General features: G+C 45.9%; 4 protein-coding genes across 4 annotated transcripts; 1 reads left to right on the forward strand and 3 right to left on the reverse strand.

Annotated features, from left to right (window-relative positions):
* Nucleotides 1-213: 213 nt before the first annotated feature.
* MONOS_13268 (uncharacterized protein) lies at nucleotides 214-9018 on the forward strand (the record flags this gene model as incomplete). Its single annotated transcript, XM_067865957.1, has 3 exons — nucleotides 214-275; nucleotides 346-431; nucleotides 491-9018. 3 exons carry the CDS (start codon nucleotides 214-216, stop codon nucleotides 8773-8775), a joined length of 8433 nt encoding a protein of 2810 aa, XP_067724608.1. The 3' UTR covers nucleotides 8776-9018.
* Nucleotides 9019-9130: 112 nt separating this feature from the next.
* On the reverse strand, nucleotides 9131-11633 carry MONOS_13267 (uncharacterized protein). Its single transcript, XM_067865956.1, has one exon. It carries the CDS (start codon nucleotides 11582-11584, stop codon nucleotides 9875-9877), a length of 1710 nt encoding a protein of 569 aa, XP_067724609.1. The 5' UTR covers nucleotides 11585-11633; the 3' UTR covers nucleotides 9131-9874.
* Nucleotides 11634-12612: 979 nt separating this feature from the next.
* MONOS_13266 (putative tyrosine kinase domain protein) lies at nucleotides 12613-15171 on the reverse strand (the record flags this gene model as incomplete). Its single annotated transcript, XM_067865955.1, has 1 exon — nucleotides 12613-15171. One exon carries the CDS (start codon nucleotides 15169-15171, stop codon nucleotides 12613-12615), a length of 2559 nt encoding a protein of 852 aa, XP_067724610.1.
* A 429-nt stretch (nucleotides 15172-15600) lies between these two features.
* On the reverse strand, nucleotides 15601-18813 carry MONOS_13265 (uncharacterized protein). The gene is made up of 4 exons (XM_067865954.1): nucleotides 18734-18813; nucleotides 18142-18666; nucleotides 17523-18048; nucleotides 15601-17324 (listed from the first exon to the last, which is right to left on the reverse strand). The coding sequence occupies exons 1-4, from the start codon at nucleotides 18795-18797 to the stop codon at nucleotides 16253-16255; spliced, it is 2187 nt and encodes a 728-aa protein (XP_067724611.1). The 5' UTR covers nucleotides 18798-18813; the 3' UTR covers nucleotides 15601-16252.
* Between the last annotated feature and the right edge of the window lie 149 nt (nucleotides 18814-18962).

Raw genomic sequence — 18962 nt, forward strand, 5'->3', positions numbered from 1 at the left:
ATTCAAACCGGAATTATTCAGAAAAATTGTTGAATGTGGAAAAATATTCAAAAATGTTGGGTGGAACAATATTCTTAAAGCAAAAAATTTTGTCCCACATCTTTGCTTTGACCCACAATAGTTTATGTCATCAAGAAGAACTGGCCGTGAGACAATTCAGCAAGCTTGTGACAGATGCAGAACAAAGTTTTTCTACTTTGATTAAATTATTGAATGATTTTACGAATTTACACATTGATTGTTAAATTGTCAAATAGAAAAATAAAATGTGACGGGTTTGGTTTTTTCCTTTTGTGTTATTTGCGCTTATAATGCTCGTAAAACTGCACTATCATGTTTAAATAGTAAACTTCCTTGTATGAGCTGCTCAAATAGAGGGTTGGAATGTTCATACAACATGCCAACAAGAAAACGAGGACCATTGAGAAGACGTCTGCAAATAGATAGAATTTTTGAAAAGAAAATATCTTTAATTTTGATTTTTAAACAGCAATAGCTCCAGGAGTTTCACGTACTGGATCACATATTGGCAATCAGGTTTCAGTTCAAAATGATTTCAAGGAAAAGCAAGATGCAAAAATACCATTCCCCACTGGCTTGCCTTTACCATTTCTTGGGCCTCATCCCCTTGGACCAAGGCCATTATTTGTGCCTCAGAATGTAATCCAACCTACCACCAAATTTTCAGAGGCTTTCAGACAATCAAGTTCTTTATCACAATTAAATTATGCATCATTCGTGCCTCTGCATCCAGCTTCAAATGATTTCATAACATCTCCTCAACGACAATTTTCATCACTTCGGTTTGGTGAAATCGCCCCTAAGGATCGTGTGGATGTCACTTTGCCACAATCCTTCCAAAGTCAAATAGTTTCATCCCAGCCAATTAGTCATGAAATTTCTCATTTGATACAATCGCCTCCTGATCCATTGCCAGCATTTTCCGTTCCGTCGATTGCTCATGGTAATTCGAGCAAAGATCCTTCATCAATGACATCAATCAATATTCAAAACTTTTCTTATAATCCTTCAGCATTGCAACTCTCAACATATCCATGCACTCCTGGTACACCCATCAACACAAACGCACAACCACTTTCGCAGAATGCTTCATCAAATCATAAGATTCACTCAGAGAGTATCCTTCCCCAGTCATACTCTTTTTCTTCGCTCGCTGCATACACTATCACAATTCCTTTTGTGGCGATCGGTCCAAACAAAAGATTCTATCTTGAATTGTACAACAGATTTGTAAGCCCATTCCTCGGGATGCACGGCGAGGACCTATCACTTTTTCAGCTTTTTCCGTTCAAACCACGAGAAGTGCTGATGGAAGCAAAGAGGCAGCATCTGGCGAAAGGGGCAGGAACTTCTTCAGCCTCATCATCTTCTTCTTTTCCTTCGTTGTCTCACATTTCCTCTTCACCAATTGATTCCAACTCCGGGCGAGCACGCGACAGTGCTTCTATGCGGCTGTCGCGGTTGGAGCATCTTGCGCTGCACTATCTGGATGCACTCCACATCCAGTTCTATGTGATGGTCGGGTATGCAGCCGCACTAGCAGGACACGAGCACACCGCTGCAGTGTGTCTGAGGCAGGCGCGTGTGCTGGCTGCTGCGCTGAGCGACATGATAGGCAACATCCGCGACAACAAGACGTCGATCGCGGGGAGGATCATTGCCAACATGAACATTATCAAAGAAATAGGGGAGATGATGCAGAAGCTGATGCTGATGGACAAGAAGGATGAGGAGAAAGGAAGTAGAGCATCTGGTACAAATGATGGTTATTCAATAAAACAAAACAATTCCGAAAAGACACAAACAGAGAACAAAGGAGGAAGCACTGCCTCAGCAGATGCCTTTCAATCGCCTTTAGATGCTCACACAACAAACCAACATGTTGCAGCAGATGATCAATCACTACCGTCGTCATTGAACAATTCTTCATTCAAAATTCCACAGCAATCTGCTTCACAAGGGAGAATAATGGAAGACGATTCACAACAAGCAAACCCTTCACAGTTGCCTAGTTCTGCATCCAACTGCCCGTCCATTCCGTTCTCTCTCCCGTCGAGCTTCGAAGTGCTTGGGTGTGTGATGCAGACGCCAGTGCTGGACTCACTGACAGCCTCCCTTTCGATGCTTTTTTCGGTGTCCAGGGCTGTTCCGCTTTCTGTGTGCGATGCGATGGAAGGGTGCTTTGTGCTGGAGTACATGAAAGGGATATATCTGCTCTCCCGGTTTTTCCTCATGCGCAAGTGCCGGCGCAGCATGCAGCTGAACCGCGTGCTGGCAGACCTGCTCGAGTCGGTTTATGTGCAGAACTTGCTCTTCACTGAGTTCACACCGTTTCATCGGCTTGTCGTTCATCCAGGGTTGTGTTTGGGGTCACATGCAAAAAGAAGAAGAAAAGAAAAAGTTGATCGAAGTGAAAAAGAAAAAAGATTCAAGCAAATAAACAAAGATAGTACTGAGGATTCTCGTCATTCACCTAATATTGACATTGAAATTGATGCAGATACCGCTTCCGATGATTCCAACAACTCAGAAAATAAAGAAGAGAAAATGGATGAAAACGGAAACAGTAACAATGAGGCTGCTGAACGAGGAAGCGCAGACACGGACAGTGAAAGTTGCAGTTCCGATGAAGGAAGCGCAATTAGCGAGAAGGAAGACACGTGCTCCCTAATCTGCGCAGAAAAAGTGGCTGAAGAGCTGAAGGCGATGGGAAAGCAGCTCTCGTTCTACGGACGACTGAGAGAAATAGAAGCGATAAAGAACAGGGAAGGAGAAGGTACACAAAGGAATGAAATGAATGAAAAGAAAAGCAGTCGCACCAGTGGGAAAGTTGAACCTTCAGCCGTCAAGAAGATCCTGGATTCTGTTCGAGACGGTGTTCGGATGGCGTTTCAAAGCAAAACAGGGAATAATCTTCTGCCTCGAGAATCTTTCCCTCCCAATAGTGCTCCATTCCAGCCGTTCCGCATAATCTCATCTTCCTCCTCCAATCCAGCAGCGGCAGCTGTTGCCCCATCTCCTTCTTCATCTGCCTCTTCCGCAACTGCTCTGATCACCACTCGCTCCGCCCCACCCACATCCTTCACCATCATCACAGGATACACAAGCATCGTTCTGCAGGAGCCCCACTCCGCACTCGACTTGGCGGTGCGTATTTCGCGTGCAGTGTCCCGCTTCCGCTGCAGCCTCTGCGCCAAAAGCGATGAGAGCAACAGACAAAACGGAGATGAGCATCAGTCACAGAATCACACTTGCCACAAGGGAACAACAGCTAAAGAACAAAGAAGCAAAAGTGGATTTTCCTCAAAGGGACAGCCATTGTCTTCTTCTTCTTCTTCGAACTCTTCTTCCTCCTCTTCCTCTCCTTTAAATCTTTCTGCGCCTCTCTTTCGCAATCATTTATCTTCTTCTCTTTCCTCTCTTTCGTCGACTTCTTTTTCTTATTTTCCGTCTTCGATTTTGAGTACATTTGGCGGCAACTGGATGTTTGGCTCTGAAGAAAACGCACCTTATGACGATCTCCTCTTATACGGACACTGCAGTGCTGCAGATGAAACAGAGAAGTCAATGAACTCTATGAGAACTTGGCATTTTTCAAGCACTTCAACCTTTTCTAATAATTCTTCTTCAGATGTTTCACAGTCTGCTCCTTCTGTCAACTTTTCTTCATCACCAGCTGAAGGCCATTCGATAGACTATCCAACGATTTCTCCTGTTTCTAGAAACAAGGCTGTATCATCTCTGATGAAGATGGCGGAGAATGTGGAGTTTGTGCAGCTGATGAATGCGCTCGGGATGCACGCGTCGTCGGCGCTGCTGATGGACCTGTCTGTCTGGTTTGACAAGGCTGTCTCTGTGAAGCAGAAGGGAAGCTCAAGAAAGGAGGAGGAGAAAGAGAAAGAGAGTGAGAAAGAGAAAGACGGAGAGGCTTCTTTGAATGAAAACGCTGTTCCACTGGCTGATGAGCTGATTATGCAGACGCTGTTTGCCAACAACGACCCGATTGTGTCTGAAGTGATGGAGTCGCTTGCGGAAGACTCCTCTTCTGTATTTCTGGCTGGCCATCTGTTCTCTCCCAATCACTCTTCGAATTCTTCCTTGCCTTTTTCTTCTTCTTCTTCTTCACTTCATCCTTCAAAACAAACACGTTTGCTTTCTTCCAATTCACAAAGAAACCCACTTCATCAGCTGCACACTTCGGCCATTTCATCTGCACAATCCACTTCGCATCTCTCATCCTCCATTTCAGAAGCAGACACGATTCCAACAGAAGGTAACTTCAGTTGCAATAATAATAACAATGGAAGCAATTCCTCTTCTTTCACAGACTCTAAAGATCTGCCCCTGAGCAAACGACTTCACCTACCCCAACTGAAGTCTGTTGAACTGACATTGGGATGCTCCCGCATGATGTACTTAGTCTCCTGCAACAAACAGAACTCTCTTCAACTCCGAATTGTGTCTGGTCTTTCAAGCGCACATTATTTAGAAGTCACTTTTCTACCACTGAAGCCGCTTATCCTGCAGCCAATCTCAGACCTGCTGAATTTCCCGTTCATTGCGTTTTCCTACAAGCTGCAGCATGCAGCGGCTGTGGTTCGCCTGCTTAATCATGTTCAGACGCTGTTCATAGAAGCAGGCGCTGTGCCAGGTGCTCCTCTACTGTATGTGACAGACAACTCAGAAGGAGAAGAGCCGAAGGTGGTATCGTGTATTGAAGCATCCACAGAAAAAAGACAAGCAAATGATGAGAGCGGAACGGGAACTAGTGGGTGTGGGTTGGAACAACTATTTGCATCTCGCCCTGGATTGACAGGCAACAAGAAGAAGGAGACAGATGTTTCACTCTTACAAACTGATAAGGAAAATACAGAATGTGACGAGACACCTCAACATTCCTCACCAAAGAGAATGCACTCTGCCACTCTGTTCCATCTGAGCCATCCAAACTGGCTGGATGGTGAAACAGACGAAGAGCTAATCAAAAACACTGTTGAAGCTGCAACGATGCAACGATACTACGTTTGCTCGTGTGGCGAGGTGAGAGAGCACGGAGTGCAGATTGATTTGACTTGTCTGTTTGAATGGCTGAAGATGCGGCCATACAAGGCATTTATGGACGCATTTGATTTTAACAATAAAGTTGGAGAAGCTCAACAGAAGCAGCAGAAGAGATCAAAGCTTTCTTCATCCACTCGATCTCCGTCTGGTTTCTCCAGTCCTGTTGAGCTGCTTCAATCTATTCTGTATCCGGATGACAAACCTGTTCTGGAATACACCATTCCTTATCCAATGACCGCACTGAAGGCAATTCTCGACTTCTGCACAAAGCGTAAAATCAGCGAGAAGCTGCAGAAGAGTGTCTCTCAGAATCACAGCTCGCCTTCTGCGTCAGCCAACACCTTTTCTGAGCTATATCAGTCACTGGAGGCAGAACTGGCTTCGATTCTTGGTGAGCTGATTGTCTCGTGTGCTGAAGACATCGAGCATACGCAGCAACAGAGCCTTCCCCCTTCGTTCAACTCAGCTGTGGCAGTCAGCACAAAAGGCGGAGCATCGCTCACTTGGCTTCACATAGTGTTTGTTGCGATGTGTTCCATGGTGTTTACTATCCTGGGGGCATATGACACTGCACTAGTAACTGCCAATGAGGTGGTGAAGCAAATTGTGGTGCATGTGCTACGCTTTGGGCTGCATCAGCTTCCGATGGGCATGTTTAATTCATACCCGTTTATCAGTTGTGTGCTGGTGTATGGCTTTCTCACACGAAAACATTCGCATAAAGAAATGGAAGAGTGGATACGCACAGCAACTGGAAGGGAAAGGAATACAGAAGCTGATATTCATCCAGGAAAGGGTACTGAGAATGAGGGGCAGACAATTGAGATTGGAGAAAATGGAAGCACAGAAAGCAAAGATGGCAGAACAACAAATGGAGAATGTGATAAAAGCAAGGAATGCCAAGCAACAGACGATGAAGAGTTGTTTTTCCTTGTGGAAGACAAGACTCTATTGAGCGAGTCATTAATGGCCCATTTTGTGCTGATGCAGATGATGATGGAGCAGCAAGGCGACCAGAAAGTGGCGCAGCTGTTTCCTCTCTCGTTCTCGTTTTTCCAGCATCTTGTGGCTGACATAGCTGCAGATGAAAGCTACCGTGAGATTATGACCCCTTTATTTATGGAGACGGTGAGATTCTTCATGAGCCATTACAAACACATGCACACAGCAATTGGGCTGTTTCCGCCAGAGTTTGTGGAGGTGGTGCCTGCACACAGCAGCAACACAGTCGATATCCATATGAGCAATGGGAAAGTATTCAGAACAGAAGAACTGAATATCTCGAGGATCTTTCGTGCAATGGTTGAGGAGAAGAAATTGCTGGAGAGGCAAAGAAGTGAGGCAAAGCGGAGAATTGGAGAGAGAGGCAGTGAGAATGGTGAAAGAGAAGATGAAGATGAAGATGAAGGAGATGAAGGAGAAGAGGAGGAAGATGAGAAAAGCAAGAGAGAAAGAAGACTGTCACAACAATTGAAGGACGTGGAAGAGAAAGAAAAGAAATTGAACAATATCTTTCAGGCGATTGAGAAAGGCAAAAGAGAAATTAAACAAATGGAAGAAGACAGCATGAAAGAAATGGAAAGTTTCCACAAATATTCATCAGATCCTGAAATGGATGATGTGAGAAAGAAAGAGAAGGAAGGAATTGGTATGGGAAAATTGAAAGGAAGAGGAAAGGGAAAGGGAAAGGGAAACGGGAAAGGGAAAGGGAAGAAAGGAAGAGGAGGAAAAGAAGAGAGAGAAGAGGAAGAAAGGGCAGAGCAGGCTGAACGAGAGATGGATCGAGTGCTGATGGTGGAGAGTGTGATGAAGCAGCTGTTTGAAGAGAGCGATGAACAGAAGATTGGCAAGGGCACAACAAAAGAAGAAGGAGAAGAAGAGAAACAAAAGAAAAATCTGGCAAAACCTGAGTTGAAAAGTCAGAGAGCTGTTTTGGCAGGAGATAAAGGCAGAGGAGGTGGGATGAGCATGGTTGAAGAGAATGACATGTATGAAGAAGAGAAAGAGTTTGAGGCAGGGGATGAGATGGAGATTGCTGCAAAGAGCGAAGAGAAACAGGAGGAAGAAAAGAAGGAAAAGGAAAAGGAAGAGAAAGCTGTTGATTACACAAAGATGAAGCAACAGGAAAACATTGAAATGAACAAAAACAAAAGGGCAAAAATAGCTCAAACAGAAGAGCTTCCGCCAAAAATGAAGCGAAGGAGATCAAATGTCCGAACACGGAAAGAATGGAAAAGCACATTTGGAAGACTGAAAAGGCGCGCAATGGCAAAGAAGAGGCAGGAAGAGCAGCAAGACAGCAGCTCAGATCCATTTGAAAGCAGAGACGAAAGCGACACAGATGAGGAGATGAGCAAAGAGGATGAGAGCAGCGAGAGAGGAGATGAAAGCGATACTGATGAGGATGTGGACACATCTGAAAGTGGAGACTCAGACGAATCGATAAGCAGACAGAGCTCTCCGCTCAGCGGGCTTTTGCTGCCAAAGCCTATTCTTTATGACAAATCTTCAATGCAGTCATTAACATCTGCAGAAGAGGAACATGACAATAAACAAGAAAAAGGTGAAGAAGAGGAAACAGAAGAGATAAAAGAAAACGATCCAGAATCTCTTCGACTTCCTGCTCTTTCGCCAGAGCTCGAATTTTCAACACCTGATTCATATTATCCATTCCTTTCATCATCACCGCCTTCATATCCATCATCGTCCTCTTCTTCCTCATTCACCAATTCGCATTATTCCACTTCTGCTTCCTCTCCCCGCTTTCCAACTTCTTCGCCTCATCTTTCTCCTCATTCTGCTGCCCCGTCGTACCAAACAGCTTCAGGAGCCAGTTTTTCGGGTTATCCAATCAACACATTTTCTCCTTCGACAACTCCTCTTTCAGCATATTCAGATCCGTCTTTTCAAGTTTCTTACGGCTCCCATTTTTCTCAGCCGCAAGTGTTTTCTGGAGCAGGCAATAAACAACCTCCTCCTTCGTTTTTCCCTTCTTCATATCCTGCGGTTGCTGCGCATGCCTTGCCTTCTTATTCAAATGCTTCTTCTCCTTCACCCTCTTCTTACATAAACACACTGCCTATGTTTTCATTTGGCTCTCTTTCAGGTTTTCCATCTTCTGTTCCATCGGTCCAATCTTCATCTTCAACTTCATCATCATCATCTTCTTCTTCTTCAGCTCTTCCTCCTTTATTGCAACCATCTCCTCAGCCACAATCAATAACTTCCTCTACTGATTCGGTTGCTCTGCCATTTCCGCATTCTTCATCAACCACCGGGCTTTTTGACGACTTCCAAGCCAATTCAAAGGACGAGACACACGATGGGCGGAAGGCAAGAGCGGCAGGCTCGCCTCTTCAGAGCAGTGCACAGGACTCACTCTATCTTCAAGCAGATGAATTCGCTTCTCTGCTTCCTGGCTCTTCCACTTCGTCATCTTTGCCTTTGCCTTTGAATTCATCGTCTTCATCGTCATCTTTACCATCGTCTTTCATTCACGCTGAGGAATCGCCTCGCCTGACGAATGATTTGTATGGCATTCTGGGAGAAGACGAGGATGAGGACGAATTTGAATCTTCGCTGTTTTCTTTACCAGACGACGCAATGGAAAAATACGATGCGCGCAGTGGAACGAAAAAGGAGCTGCCGAGTGTTCTGGGATCTGCTTTTGCCATGTCTTGGATACCAATTTAGAATATTTATTTGCTTGAACGTTTAAAAAGGAAAACTCGGAGATTTTTATGCTTATTTTTTTTTTCAAATGTAATTTAATTCAGAGTCATGCTTTTGATAATCATTTTTCGTTTTTACCAAGGGACAAGATGAAAAATTTGAAAAAGAAACACTTTTATTGCAATCTTTCATTGAAAAAGACTTTCACGAACAAAAGTGTTATTTTGAAGGAATGAAAATACGAACAAGGTGTAATAACATTATTAAGCGTTTGTTTGAATGTTGAATGCTTTTTTTTTTTTGGTTTATTTTTTCCCCCCAAATTTCTAACTCTCGCTTTTGAGATAATTGCTTCAAGTTTTTACAAAAATAAAGATTTATTTATTTTTTGGGCTCTGTTGTTGATTGCTTTCATTGTAATAAATAATTTACGTTTCCCAAACAAATCAACGACTGAAGAAGGCAAAAAAGAAAAAGAAAAAAAATCTCAAACGATAATAAAAATAAATGGAAAGCATGACCAGTAACCATGGCATCGCTGTTGTTGAGCGAAGATATAGAAAACCAGCCAAAAAATCAACATCTGCACTTCTCAATGCGGTTGTACCTCTGGTTAAAAATCAAGCAACCAAAAAGGAAAGCAACCAGGAAAGAAAAAAGGAAACAAAATTGTAAGGATAATCAAACATAAAACAAAATAATGAAATCACAAAATACAAAAGCTCATTTGATGAAAATTAAGAGGGTTCTTTGATGATTTTGCAGAAACACTTGAATCATCAACTCTGCTTGTCTCAAAAAAATGTCAATCAAAAAAATAGCCTTCAAACAAAGGCAAATCGAATGAAAAACATACATATTAGATTATAAATAAATAAATAAATAAATAAAATAAAATAAAAAAAAAGTTCATTTATTAGAGAACGAAAATATGCTGATAACGAAACCATCAAATACATATTCGCTGGAATTTGTTTGAAAAAAAAAGAGAGAAAGAGAGAGCGGAAAGAATTAAAAGGTCGATTCTCTTTCAAAACAAAACAAGAACAGAAAAACAAAAAATAAGCAGAAAAGATCAGCTGATCTCTTCATCTGCTTGATCCTCTGATAAAGTTTCTCATTATCTTGTTGCTCCAATTAAAAGTAATTCACTGCTCCTATCTGCGTTCATCCTCTTTCTTTTCTTCACAACATACACAACCACAATTACTACAACCACAATAATAATCACAGCGGCTACTAAGCCTATAACAAGTCCAACAATCCCACCAGTTGACAGCGCACTTTTCATCATATCATCAAAATTCCCTTGTGAACGGCTGAATGTCCGTGGCTTCCTGCTCGACGAAGTCGTCCCCTCAAAATTATCTTTCGTAAATTCCCCCTTTGTCTTGTTCGTAACAATAAATATGTCGCTCGCATACATCTCTTTTGTAATCTCAAATCTTTCCTTTGACGGATAATTCAATGTTTTGAAAAACTTTTCACTGTTTCCTTTCGCCTTGTTTTCTTTAAATTTGCTGTCCAGAATGTGAAGCAACGAAGCATTATCAACAAACAAAAATGTCATTGCCCCGCCGCTGAACCCTGCCTCGCATCTCTCAATCACTGCCTCCTTGATTGTCAATGACTTAATCTCCGAAAAGAAGAATGCCCCACCACAGTCTGTTCCGCTCCCTGTTGTCGTCCTGCACTTCTTTATTGTCAGTCCCTCCCATATTGTTTCGAAGCTCAGTTCTGCTGCCATAAACCCTCCCGCACCAGCAATGCACCCTTCTCCGCTCACGTCTGATATGAGGCACTTTCCATCACTAATGAGAATTGCTCCGCCTTGAGTCATCCCAGGGCCTATCCCAAGCAATTCGCCGCCTGTAGCAGTGCATCCAATAAAATTGCTTGACTTCAAAACAACAACAGAACCATGTTCTGAAGATAACAGCGCACCCCCTCCAACCACAGCCAAGCAAGTTTCAAAAGTGCACGAAATAACCTCCGCTGTTGCTGATCCAATAACAAGTCCTCCACCACCTATTCCTTTGCACGACGAGAATGTGCAATCTGTAAAAGTTGAAACTCCATTACCAACTATCTGTGTGGAAGAGAATGTCTTTCCCTCGTGTGACACTCCAACTGCCTGTCCAAGCAGCCCATTTGCACCCAACCGAAATTGCAAGTTGTGTGCGCACCGGCAGAAGCTGCAATTGCTCGAAGCAAACCCGTGCACATTCATCCCTCCCATGACTCCGCCATAAAAAACGTTCTGGCAATCGAAAAAGCTCGATCCACTCAAATGCGTCTCCAAACACCCGGGCGCATGCAGGAGCCCAACAAATCCGTTTTGCTTTGAAACATTCCGGAATTCACAGCTCTCAGCACTCACGCTCTTCCCCTGCACAGGAAGGAAAGAGCCACTTCCCACACACACAAATTCTCCAAACTTCGTGTTCCTCAGCATCACTGTCTCCTGCATGCCTCTGCACTCGCAAAAACATGCAACGGTGCGATCCCGTGGCATTCCAAGCTCGATGCCATTTGCAATCAGCGACGATCCATCAAGCAAAAAAGGTGACTTTTCGGTGTTTGTCGCTTCAACCACACATCCCTCCAGGACCGCTTCAGAACCTGCCACAAACGCGCCAATTGAGCCTTCCTGCAGGCCCACCAGCTTGGCATGCACAATTCTCACCGAGGAATTCGCTGCCTTCGCCAAGCAACCAATTCCATTTTCTCTGCCTGAAGCCCCAAGAGTGGTCATCTCCACAGCTCCTGCTTGCACTTCAAGCACATTCAGCCCCACAGCGCAAATGAACGCAATCCAAAGTGTATTCATAAAAGAGCCAAGAAAATCGTTCAACAACAAAAAGTGTTATCAATAATATGGCCAAGATCATCATAAACATTTTTTTGTTAAAAGAAAAAGAAATACTTTGCAGAAAGAAAACATTGTCGGGTGTGAACAAGACACAACTCTTATGAAAAAGAATTTGAAACAAAAGGATATTTTTTTCTTGTTTCATCTCAAAATCTGAAGGATTTCTATTTGAATCTTTAAAAGTTTTTTTTCATTTTATTTTTTGATGATGCACTGTTCAACGCAATCGCACCTTCAAAGTTTATACGAATGCATACGCATTTCACTGACTATTGCTGCTTCTTGCAGTTGGCTCGCTGCTCTCAAGCGCAAGAAAAGAGCCAAGAAAAAACACCCAAATCGAAAAAAAAGCAGTTCTGTTGAAAACAGATGAATCAGATGATGTGAAAGACAACAGCAAACATAACACAAAATCTGAAGAATATAATAATTGAACAAGGCAGAGCATACAAGCAAAAAAACAAACTAAACAATAACAACAATCACAATAATAACATTAACATAAAACTGAAAAAGAAACAAAACAAAACAAAAACGTTCAGAATACAAAAATGTGATGTGATTGAAGAATACACCGAAGTGCTAAAGACAAAGAACACATTTTTCAGAATCAGCCCACATCAAACATCTGTCTGCAGCTGCCAGCACCCGCCCCGCCTCTCACACGCATTTGGCAGTTCCATCTGCAAACTTCCACCTTTCCCTCTCCTCAGACACACAGCACACCCAAAGCTGTGCACGCATTGCAAGCACACCGCCAACCCAACACACACCAGTGAAGTGCTCAATCCTGCCATTGATGTTGCGTCTGCCACAAAACTCTTCCCATTTTAAAAAGAAAAACGAATAACCAAGAAAAAAAGAATGAGAGAGAATGAAAGAGAGTTGCCAGCACCACCACTTCCACAACCACCACCAATGCAACCCCCTCTTTCTTTTTCCCCTCCCCCTCCCTCTCCGCCTCCACCGCCCTTCATCTGAAATGCTCATTCGGGAGGCATCGCAAGCAGCTCGTTCACAATGTCCCGCATCGACGGCCGGTTCTTCGGCTCGTGGTCCCACGCCCTCTCCATCAGTTCCTTGAACGGCACAATCACGTGCGGCGGCAGCTTCGCCGGCATGTCTGGCCGCCCCTTCTTGTTCGCCACGTGGTTCACAATCTCCAGCAGGTTCTTCCCCTGGTACGGCACCCGCCGGTTGATCAGCTCCCACATCACAATCGCATAGCTGTACACATCCGCCTTCAGTGAGTACGGCTTCCGCTTCAGCACCTCCGGCGCCGTCCACTGCGGCGTGCCCAGCACATTCACCACCACCAGGTCCGGCGGGTCTTCCGGCCGCGACAGCCCAAAGTCTGTCATCTTCAGCGACCAGTCCCGGTCCACCAGGATGTTCCCCGACTTGATGTCCCGGTGCGTCATCGGAGTCTTCATCGTGTGCATGTACCACAGCGCCTTCGCAATGTCCAGCGAGAACTGCCGCGTGATCTTCCACGTCAGCGGCGTCCGGTGGTCCACCAGCAGGTCGTGCAGCGACCCCCGCGACACATACTGCATCACAATAAAGTACGGCCGGAACCCGCACCCCACCAGCCGCACCAGGTTCGGGTGGTGCAGCTTGCTCATCAGCTCCATCTCTATCAGGAAGTTCTCCAGCTCCCGGTCCGGCAGCGTCGGCTTCATCCGCTTCACCGCCACCCGCGTGTCGTTCCAGTCGCACGTGAACACATCTGCAAACCCCCCGCTCGCCAGATGCTTCGAGTTAAGCAGCTGGCTCTCCGGAATCACAAACTTCTGCATCGCCTTCTCGATCGCCTTCCCCCGCTCGCTCAGCCGCACATTCCCAAAGTTCTTGTCTCCCCCCACACCCCCTGCTCCTCCACCTCCCTCGCCTCCCGGACCTTTCCCTTTCTTCTTCATCCTGTTCAGCTCTGCCTCTGCTGCCGCCTTCCCCTGCACCCCCGGCCCTTTCCCGCCCGGCCCCACCTCCCTCCGCACCACGCCCCTGCCTCGCTCCGCCATCTTCTGCCCTTGCGCAAGCTCTGCCAGCGCCTCGTCCTCTGTCGCCTCCTCCTCCTCTTCCTCCACCGCCACAATCGTGTGCTGCGCCACCGTCACCAGCCGCAGCCGGAACAGTATCACAATTATCAGCACAATCAGCATCACCACAAACGACGGCAGCGACGTGATGCTGTTTCCACCTGCACCCAGCCCTCCCAGCCCTCCCATCCCTGCCCCACTCTGCTTTGCTTCACCACTCCCACCAAGGCTGTTCATGTTTTTGGCACTTTCAATGCTTTCGGTGCTTTTGATGTTGTTCGCTCCAATCGCCTCCTGCTCGCCATTCGGCCTGTTTTCTCTTCTCTCGTCTCCCTTCTCACCACCTTCTGTGTCAATGATCGCAAATGCCCTCGAGCAGAGTGCGTCTGTCCCTGATGTGCCTGATGCACCTGGTGTGCCTGATCCTCCAAACCCGCAAAACTCAAGCGCTCCAACCACCACCCAGAACAACGGCTTGGCTCCCTTCTCCCCTTCCCCAGCACCATCTTCCGCTGAAAACATCACACACCCGTCGCACATCCCCCAGTTTGTCTCTGCTGCCTCGCCCCCAAGCTCCACCCACAGGCTCTCTGCCTTCCCTGCAGGCGCACTGCACCCCTCAAATCTCGTCTTCCCCTCCTCTCCAACCACAAACCGGCTGTGCTCGTGCCGCGATGTCACACTCACCGCCCCTGCTGTCCGCGACGCCTCGGACACGCACCGATCAAACACGCACCGCTCTATGGTCACCTCAAGCGCCTTCGCGTCTGGCCCAACCACCGACACAACAGCCGAATCGCTCCCCTTCACCACAATTCGGCTCAGCGACACATCCCGAAGGACAACAGAATCGCCCCCATTCACCGCAAACGGACTCACCCCGAAGACAAGCGGCGAGTTGCTGCCTGCCCCGCACCGCACATCGTCCAGCACCAGACTCCCGCTGGTCACCTTCACAAGATGAGCCATCACGCTCTCCACACCCTGCGCTCCGCCTGCTCCCTTGAAGCAGCACGCCCTCAGCCCCAACCTCTCTCCACACCTCGCCTCCGATGCTATCACCGCACAATCTCTGTCTGCTCCTTCCTGGCCCTCGCCACACCCCGATAAAACAAAAAACACGTTCCTGAACTCCAACCGCGCATGGTACTCGTACAGGCTGCCACCTTCCCATCCCCCCACCGCACACGTTATGGCTGCATTTTCCTGCCCGTTGCTCACCCCCTCCCGCGCACTCACAGCCCCGCATATTCTGACAGAAGCATTGCTCCCAAAATGTGCGCGACTGCCTCGAAAACCAGACGCCCCCTCCACAATAACAATCTCTATTTCGTCTGCATTGCTGTCTTGCAGCAAATGACTGGCAACTGCCTCCACAGACGGCGACGGGCCAAAAATCGTTTTCCCATCGCCTTTCCCGCCTTCCTGCACAAAATACACATTGTCCGCTGCAAGGCACCGCCAAATACTCAGCGTGCATCCCAGGATAACAGCCAGAAGCTTCATTTGCCACTGCTTCCAGATAGACTGCAAAACGAGGAAAAAAAAAGAATAGACTGATCATACCATAAGGCGAAACATGAAAAAGAAAAATAGAAATAATCTCATCAAACGCTGCAGTTATAGGGATAAATAATATATATTATGTGAATTTCAATGATAGAGTTTGAATGAAGAAAATGGAAGAAAATGCTCGCATTAATCAAGAATACGTTTTTAAATATTATTAAGATAAAAATTCACAGAGAAAATATTTGAGAAATAACGATTAATTGAATAGCATTTTCGAAGTTTGGACAGTTATTCGGTTTGGAAATGAAATGTTCTTTCTAATTTGCTGAAATCGCTGTTTTTCAAAATGGAGTTTTCTTTATCAATTTTATTTTGAGTGATTTATTCTGTCTTGAAAGAAGCAAATGAGACTCGTATAATGTATTTAAGAGGCAGTTGCAAACTGTTTTGGAAAACAAAACAACCCTCCAACAAAAAGGGCTCGGAGAAGCAATGCTTGCTGATTGGCACACAAATCAAATTTTTTTGAAAGAACAGGCACAAATGCAAAGTGAACAACTGAAGAATCCCAAAACATAAGGACATTGGAAATGGAAAAAACAAAAGTGTCAAAACAACAAAAGAATGGAAAAACAGAGCAGCACGAACCACAATCGCAAGCATTCCAAGTTGTGCTGCTTCACTCCAGAATGCCACACAAAACAAAATCAACACCAATGAACAGCACCTGCATTCAGCAGGCATCTTTCAAACAACGAACAGACTCCACTTTTCGCTCTCCTCAGAAATTTGGAACAAAACAATTACAACAACAAAAAAGAAGAAGTAGCTCCAATCGAATTCACAACTTGGCAGAACCACTTCCTCTCTTTTCTCTTCTTCAAGACGTTCCATCCCCAATTTTCTCTTTCCAAAAGATGAGCCACAACTCTGCATCTTTGAAAGAGCTTCCAAAGATCTTTTTCCTCTTTTCATTTGCAGCAGCACATCCTCCACCACTTTTCCACCTTCCAGCAATCACTGCCTGTGCACCCAAAGAAATAGCAGCCAGCTTCTTCCTTCCTGCTGCCAGTCTTCAAAGCAGCTCAACCATCACATGCCTCACCATCACCACCAAATCATCCATCCCTTCTTCCTCCAGCAGATCCATCGACCACACACACACCTCCAGCGCCTGCCTCTTCGTTCGCATCTCCTTTCTCTCCTTCTTCCGCCTTCTCGCCTGCTCCATCTCTGCTTTCTTCTCGTTTCGCTCTGCTCGCTGCCTCTCCTTCTCCTGCTGCTGGTCTTTCACCCTTTTCCCCTTTGCACTGCTGTTGCTGTGCTTCCTTCCTCTTTTCTTCATTTGTTGAGATTCTTCGTCTTCTTCTCTGCTGCCTCCAAAACCATCCCCCTTGCAGTGGTGCGAACTGCTCTCTTTCTCTCTTTTTCGCCTCTTCTTGTTCGCCTGCACTTCCTGAGCTGTTCTGCTGTGACCTTCATTTTCTCTCACCTTCAGCCTCTCTTCCTCCATCGCGCTCGATATCTCCTTCATTGCCCTTCTTCTTCTGCTGAGCAGCACTTCCCACAGCATCTCCACAAACACAAAGCATCCGTTGTCTTGCAGAAACACTCGCTCATCGAAAAGATGGCTGGCTGCCATCTCCATAAACCTCGTCTGCCCAATCCACTCCACAACATCCCTGTCGCTCCCGTCTTCCAGAACACTGCAAAAGATGGTGAACAGCAAGTAGTTGTAACATGCCATCACCCTCTTCTGCTCAAAAAGCCTTGTCAAAGCAGCCACAAACCCATCTGTGCAGAACACAACCGCATAATACCTTCCATTCACAGGCCCTCTTCCACATTCCTCCATTTTTCCGTCTGCCACTTCACAATCCTTCGCTTTCCCCTTTCTCTTCCTCCTTTTCATTTCACACCCTGACCCTTCCTTTGCCTCGTTCACTTCTGATTTTCTTCTCCTGCCAATCGCAGCACCATCAACACACTCTTCCTTCCTTCCAGTGCTGCTCTGTGATTGCTCTTCTTCCACACCAATCTCACCCACCACATGCTCTCTCGCACTTTCCCGTGAAGCGAACCTGAATAAGCTGTCAATCACATTGATTGTGTTCATCACAAGTCTGTCTGATGCTGATGTGTGCAACCTGAACAAGGTGAACAGCCAAAAAGTGTTGAGGATAAGAAATACAGATTCAAACGTTTCCAAAATAAATGAAAATAACAGGAGAAAAGACAGGAAAAGAAAGAAAGAAAGAAAGAGATATCCTCAAAAATATCGTTTTGAAATGAACTGATTGCATTATCAACAATGAGCAAAAATCAGGCATCTCCCAAACACACACCATTCATCGCGCTCGTCTGCAGGATAAAGTGGCGACTCAATGCACTCAGATGGCAATTGGCAGAACTTCGGATGCCGTGGCGGAAAAGGCGAAGAAATCGGAGGATAATCTGCAGCATCCATCGAAAGTGCTGGCAGCTCCTGGAACTTTTTCTGGAGCGAATAAAACTCGCTGGATGAAGCTGGAAAAGCAGAAGGCATCGACACCAACGATTGACTCTCCGATTTGATCAATGTTGTTGATGATTTTGATGTGGCTGGGACAGCCGAGGCAAATGAGGCAAATGAGGCAAAGGAAGCACAGCTGGTCGGCTTGCAGAGCATGAAAGGCGGATAGCCGTTCATCAGCCAGACCAGAAGCTCCAAAACATTCGTCGACTGATTCAGGATACCCACTTTGCTCGGATGGCAGTTTGTAAAGGCCTCCAGCACGTCCATCGCTTCTGAAACCACATTCACACACGGATGGAACAAAAACGCAACCACATGCCCAAACACATGGCTGTAATAGTGCCTTCCCAGTCGGACTGTTCCACAAACAAATAATCAAACAAAAATTATTAAACAACGATGAATTTATTTTTTCTGAAAGAAGCAAGAAGAGCACAACACTTGCACACCTCGAATCAAGACCCCTTCAACAACACATGCCAGGGCATACAGCAGCTGTGCAGCCTCCACATAAGTCTCTTCTGCCAGCGCCTTCCGCTCTGCGATGTTCAGCAGCTCTGGCACCAGCGTCTTATACTCCGCCTGCCGCAGGCCCACGCTCTTGCAGAATGCAAAATACGCATGAATGACATCTTCGTGGGCGGCCTGAGACAGCGTTTCCATCTGAGCCAGTGAAACAAGCGCATCTCGCATCTCCGCCATGCGCTCATGTTCGAGGCAGTGATAGTCGTTTCTGTCGCTGCGCCACCGGTCCACGCTCCCCATGAACAGCTGCCGCCTCACCAGCCGCACAATCTCCTCTTTTGCATCCTGCGGCTGCTTCAGCGCTGTTTTCGCAAATTCACACAGCAAAGCACCGATTTCGGAGCACAGTTCAACATCCATGGGGTCACACTTTAGGTCGTGTGCAAACTGTTCCAGCTCGGCAACCTCCGCTGCACAGCCCTCACCGCCTTCCAATCGCTTCACCAAAACTGCTTTCAGGAATTTTCAAAGCCATACGAATCAAATCTCCCCACAAAACAACAACAAAGCACACACCCCTTCCGCGTGCAACGAACTGGTACCCCACCTCCCTCAGCCGCGCTTTTTCGTTTTCGTCCATTGAGCCATTTCTCTATGGTTCAGGATCATTTCAAAAACATTTGAGAAAAGATTTTTAAAAAGGTTCAAGTGCCTTTTCTTTCACTTCAACAAAGGATTAACCATTTCCCCCTGCATTTCCAGCTTTTAGGCAAATGTTGGAGTGATATTCCCCAAGAGATATTTC

Source organism: Monocercomonoides exilis (genome assembly GCF_001643675.1).
Source record: "Monocercomonoides exilis strain PA203 chromosome Unknown scaffold32-1190040, whole genome shotgun sequence".
Taxonomy (NCBI): domain Eukaryota; phylum Preaxostyla; order Oxymonadida; family Polymastigidae; genus Monocercomonoides; species Monocercomonoides exilis.

What these genes read in the sequence shown, in the direction of transcription:
- MONOS_13267 (XM_067865956.1), bottom strand. Translation starts at nt 11,584, where the DNA reads ATGAATACACTTTGGATTGCGTTCATTTGCGCTGTGGGGCTGAATGTG.
- MONOS_13265 (XM_067865954.1), bottom strand. Translation starts at nt 18,797, where the DNA reads ATGGACGAAAACGAAAAAGCGCGGCTGAGGGAGGTGGGGTACCAGTTC. An exon ending in GTTCGTTGCACGCGGAAGGG is followed by an intron (nt 18,667 to 18,733) that starts GTGTGTGCTTTG and finishes TCCTGAAAGCAG; the next exon opens with TTTTGGTGAAGCGATTGGAA. An exon ending in GCAGACGAGCGCGATGAATG is followed by an intron (nt 17,325 to 17,522) that starts GTGTGTGTTTGG and finishes CACCTTGTTCAG; the next exon opens with GTTGCACACATCAGCATCAG.